At 38.5% G+C, this 4,813-nt stretch overlaps 1 protein-coding gene across 1 annotated transcript in view; it reads right to left on the reverse strand.

Moving 5' to 3' along the window:
* Unc-76 (fasciculation and elongation protein Unc-76) overlaps positions 1–3,816 on the reverse strand; it is a 13,245-nt gene extending 9,429 nt beyond the window's left edge. The window contains exons 1-2 of the mRNA XM_018510473.1: positions 3,381–3,816; positions 711–963 (exon numbers count right to left, since the gene is read on the reverse strand). Of these exons, the coding sequence (XP_018365975.1) occupies positions 711–963; positions 3,381–3,486 (359 nt within the window). The 5' untranslated portion in view covers positions 3,487–3,816. The remainder of the gene's footprint in view (positions 1–710; positions 964–3,380) is intronic.
* Between the last annotated feature and the right edge of the window lie 997 nt (positions 3,817–4,813).

A 4,813-nucleotide genomic window follows, 5' to 3' on the forward strand; every position in this document is an offset into this window, starting at 1 on the left:
ATATATATATATACTATTTTTTTCAATATACTATCTTATTCATTCTAACTTACTGAAGTTGACAAAAATGACGCTAATCAAATGTTTGATCAGAGAGATCAAACCATCTAGTGGTCAAACTTTGTTACAAGATTTCTAGATCCTTTACGCAAGACCTGTTCTTTTCAGTTGATCTTCTTGCACGGTTCATATTTTCTCTTTTCCTCTCCAACATGGAAGAAAGATGAACCGTGCAAGAACTTTAACTAAAAAGAACAGACCTACGATGGATAGTTCATGTCCTGGATAAACATACTTTTACAAAAATTATTAAGTGATTCTTACATATACTTTAATATTTTTAGAAAGTATTTATGAAATAGTGTGTTAAAAATAGGAAAAGATAGAGATTATTGTTTAGTCAAATGTCCCTAATACTTCAAAGAAAAGGATTGCTTAGGATCTAAGTCACAAATGACTCAGATCCGATTGCACCAACGCTACTTTGACAGCTTAAAAATCTCTAATTTCTTTTTTTTTAAAGCCGATAAAGAGATAGAAAGGGAGAGTTTTAAAACTCGCTTAAAATTAAAATTACGTTGGTGTCTCAATCGTGTATTAAAGATTAAAAGTGATACCACTAGATTATCCCTTAGGTAATGTATAATCTCATCTCGTTCGATAGATGCTTTGAGATCATTAGGATAAGTATTATGCGATGAACGACTTACTGGCACTCGTTCATGATCTCCTCCTGCGTTCGCACCTGCACCGGAGCCAATGATTCCACGTCAGTGCCATAATCGCGGAAGCAAGACGTGATCTTCTCGTCGAAGGTGTTGACGAGATCCTCGAGACTACCGCTGAACGGGCTGAACGTTCCTTCCTGGAGGATGTCGGTGCCGCTTTCGTGTGTCGTAGGCGGCTCATTCGCGTTACAGTTCTCGCCGAAATTTGCATCCAGGCTGGCATCCAATAATTGTTCTGCGCATTTGAGAAAACGATAAAGAAAAAATACAGATGTGACAATATAATACAAAAAATATGCTCTTAGATCCAGTTCTATCAATGTAAGATTAACTTTTATTTCGGTTCAAAATGCAGCATAATGTTAACGGTTTTTAAATCCGAATTTTCTTCAACAAAAAAAAATATCTATGTCACGTCATTTTTGATTAAAGTATATAAAAAAAATTGCCAACAATAAGCATACTTTAAAAGAAATTATTTTTTAAAGAAAAATGTCCACCTTGCGCCGATTTCCGCCGATGTAGTTTAATTTTAATCTTGGTGCAATTAACTCTTCATCTTTTTCTAGTTTTAAGAATTAAAAAAAGATGGAGGGTAAGTTGAACCGAGATTAAAATTAATCTTACATTGGTGGAACCTGGTCTTAATACATTCGTGAGGACGAGATATCGATTTATTCGGAGAGAAATATTCAGAGAATCAAAACTTGTATTAATATCCTTGAATCCGAGTAATTAAGGCCTAATTCCATCAAAATATAAGATCAATTTAAATTAACAGTGTAAATTAAATTAATAAACAGTAAATTAAACCGAGATTAAAGTTAATCTTACATCAAACCAAGCTTTAATTACACGAATTTAAGAATGTCAATACAAATTTCTCAAGAAACAATTTCTGTCAAAGTAGATACGCCTATTAGTGGCAATTCTTTTTAAATCTATATATAGTTTTAGTTACAAATGGCGTTGATGTCACAATTATTTTTTTCATCAGAAAAAATTCGGATCAAATTTAATCATTAATGTAATTCCGCACTTTGATATTGACACAAAGATGAACCGAGGTCGCGACGACTGAGATATCGAGCGTTGATGTGACACCGCTCGTCGTCGTTCCAATAAGAATAGATATATATTTACTCATCCCTCTCGAGCGAGATAAACACAGACACACATATATATATATATATTTCTTCTCATGTCAAGTTCAATTTTGCGATGCAGATAATCTTGAGTAGAGGGAAGATCCGCGAAAAAAGCCTCGCAGAAAAATTAAACATCGGAAAAGGTAAATATAAAGCAGCACACTGCAAACATTGATCACAGACTCGACAGATTACCATTATTTTCTCAGAGATGGAAAAAATCTAAAGGGATTATCTGTATCCCTATATATGGTCTAGAAGGAAATAAAAGGGTCGGTTATTATCGCGGCGATAATTAATGGCCTTGGTGGAATTGGCTCGTCGTGGCAAAGACTCGTGAGGGTCTATAGAAAAATAACTTGTGTTCGAACGTCGTTGTATTCGCAACATAACATTTCGGGTGAATTCGAAGAAATCCTACTGCGTTAACCGGCGACGATTTCACGGTGACCGAACGACAAAAATAAATTCGGAGGAAGACCCGCGGTCGGTCTAATGCCCGTTCCTACCAATGTAGATTAACTTGCTCTTCATCTTTTTCTAATTCTTAGAACTAGAAGACGAAAAATTAATTGAATGAAAATTAGAATTAATCTACATTGATAGAAATGGACAACAATGTAAAATAAATTAACTTTAATCTTAATTTATTTTTTTCAAGTTCCAAACATTAGAAAAGAATAAGGGGTTAATTAAACTGAGATTAAAGTTAATCTACATTGGTAGAAATAGACATAAGTCAAGTAAATCCGGCGTTATCGTTTTCCCATTTGTTTTAGCTGTCACGCAAGAATCCTTTTCAACACACCGAGCGCTAAAAGCGCCAAGCAGGCCTACAATTTATTAATACCGTGTCCCATTGCATGAAATTGCGAGATTCGTAACACCTGTCGATGTCTGAGAAACGCGTCTGGGGCTGCGTACATTTCTTCTCTCTTTTAGGCCCAGTTTCATCAACGATAAGGTGAACCTCAATCTCGGTTCAATTTACTCATAAAAATTATATCCGTTTCTGCCAATGTAGTTTAATTTTAATCTCGGCGCAACCAACTCTTCATCTTTTTCTAGTTTCAAGAATTAAAAAAAGATGGAGGGTAAGTTGAACCGAGATTAAAATTAATCTTACATTGGTGAAACCTGATCTTAATCCATTCGTGAGGACGAGAGATCGATTTATTCGGAGAGAAATATTCAGAAAATCAAAATTCAGGTCGTGGGTTGCACGACCCTGTACAGAATTACATCACCACTGTAGCCGCTGCGAGCAATATTCATTAATAATTTAATAATATTTCCACGAAGGTTTCAGCCGTCTGCGAAAAAGGCACGAAGAATAAGCGATACCATTTACGCCAATTAACGTGGGTATAATAGCTCGCGTTACTCGTTTGTCACCAATTTCGAGAAATGGCCCAGATATAACGATGAAAGGCCGATGGCGAAACTTAGCGTCGTTGAGCACACTGCGCTCCAGGCGGGAGTAAACAAGGCAGTGTTTTCGCACCTGTCAGGATGTTCATGTTCTTCAGGCTGGCGGTGTCCTCCTCCTCGAAGCGCGCGAGGGGTGCCTCGAACTTCAACTCGGCGATCTTACCTGCCATGTCCCTCATTATTGAACGTGAGGGAGTAACCGCGGGTGCGACGCAGAAATTCGGTGTCGTGGCCGAACGCGTATCTCGCTTTCGCAGTCCACGGAAAAAAAACGGACTCCTCGCCGCCGCCGTTTATCCGACGAGATCACGCGAGCCGAGGTCGAGACGACGTCGACGACGCGACCGAAACATGTAGGAGGTGCGACGACGCGCGCGCGCACACACACACGCACACACCAACACGCGCGCCCGCGCGGTCACGCACACGCCAAACGCTCGAAACGTGCGCGCGATAACCCCTGTCGACACGAACGAACCGACTGCGAGCGACTGACGTAGCAACGTGGAGGGGACCCGCTCTGCTCCTCTTCGCTGCTCTTCGATGGATACGGTGGTGCCGGTGCCGCTGGTGGTGGTGGTGGTGTAGTGACGGGTTACGTCGGATAGGAGGTAGTGGTGGGATGATCACGGTCGTCATGGCAACCGCTGCTGCGGAGTGCGCCGGAGTTACGAATCATCCTCCGCCAGGGCTGACTCGTGCCCGTTTCTACCAATGTTGCCTAATTTTAATCGTCCTTCTATTGACTCTTCATCTTTTCTTAATTCTTCGAACTAGAAAAAGATGAAGAGTTAGTTGTACGAGATTTTAAAATTTAATTACACATTGGTACAAACGGACATTAACCGTTCAAAGCGTTCATCCACTTTCAGGGATCTGTATTTTATTGAATGTGTACAAACATCTATGGGCGTATTCGCGTTTTTTTTTTGCAGTAGGCGATATTACTCTTTCTCTTTTTAACGTTTAGATATATGTATATTCGTCCCAGATGCAAAAAAAATGCTGGACAAGGCAAATGAAGTAAATAGACTTGTTCCTGGATTTTAATTATACGTTTTGGCATGTTTACTCAATAATGCGCAATTGTATATAATAAGGTAGAAAGCAGTAGCGAAATGTTGTTAAATGTTGAAAAAGAGAATGCCACTTATTAGTACCACATAAAATAGTCGCAATCATCAATTTCAAAAAGCTATGGTTAATTTGTTGTTAATTTTTTACTATAGCCTTTATTTTACGCTCCTGATTAGAATCAATAATAAAAGTAATTCCTCAATGGGTAAAAACTCGACAATGCAGACAATGCGGTTAACGACTGTAGATAACATATCTTTGGAAAGAGCAATTATAACAACAGTTGGACATTGCATATGTTTCCTACATTTCCATATGTCGGTATATTTATTGTTCGGTAATAAACATTTTTTTCTGTCGAATACCTAAAATAAATAATCGACGAGTTAATGTATATCAATGTATACAGTATGGTAACTATCCCTATTA

The sequence above is a fragment of the Trachymyrmex cornetzi genome, unplaced genomic scaffold (genome assembly GCF_001594075.2).
Source record: "Trachymyrmex cornetzi isolate Tcor2-1 unplaced genomic scaffold, Tcor1.1 scaffold335, whole genome shotgun sequence".
Classification (NCBI taxonomy): Eukaryota; Metazoa; Arthropoda; class Insecta; order Hymenoptera; family Formicidae; genus Trachymyrmex; species Trachymyrmex cornetzi.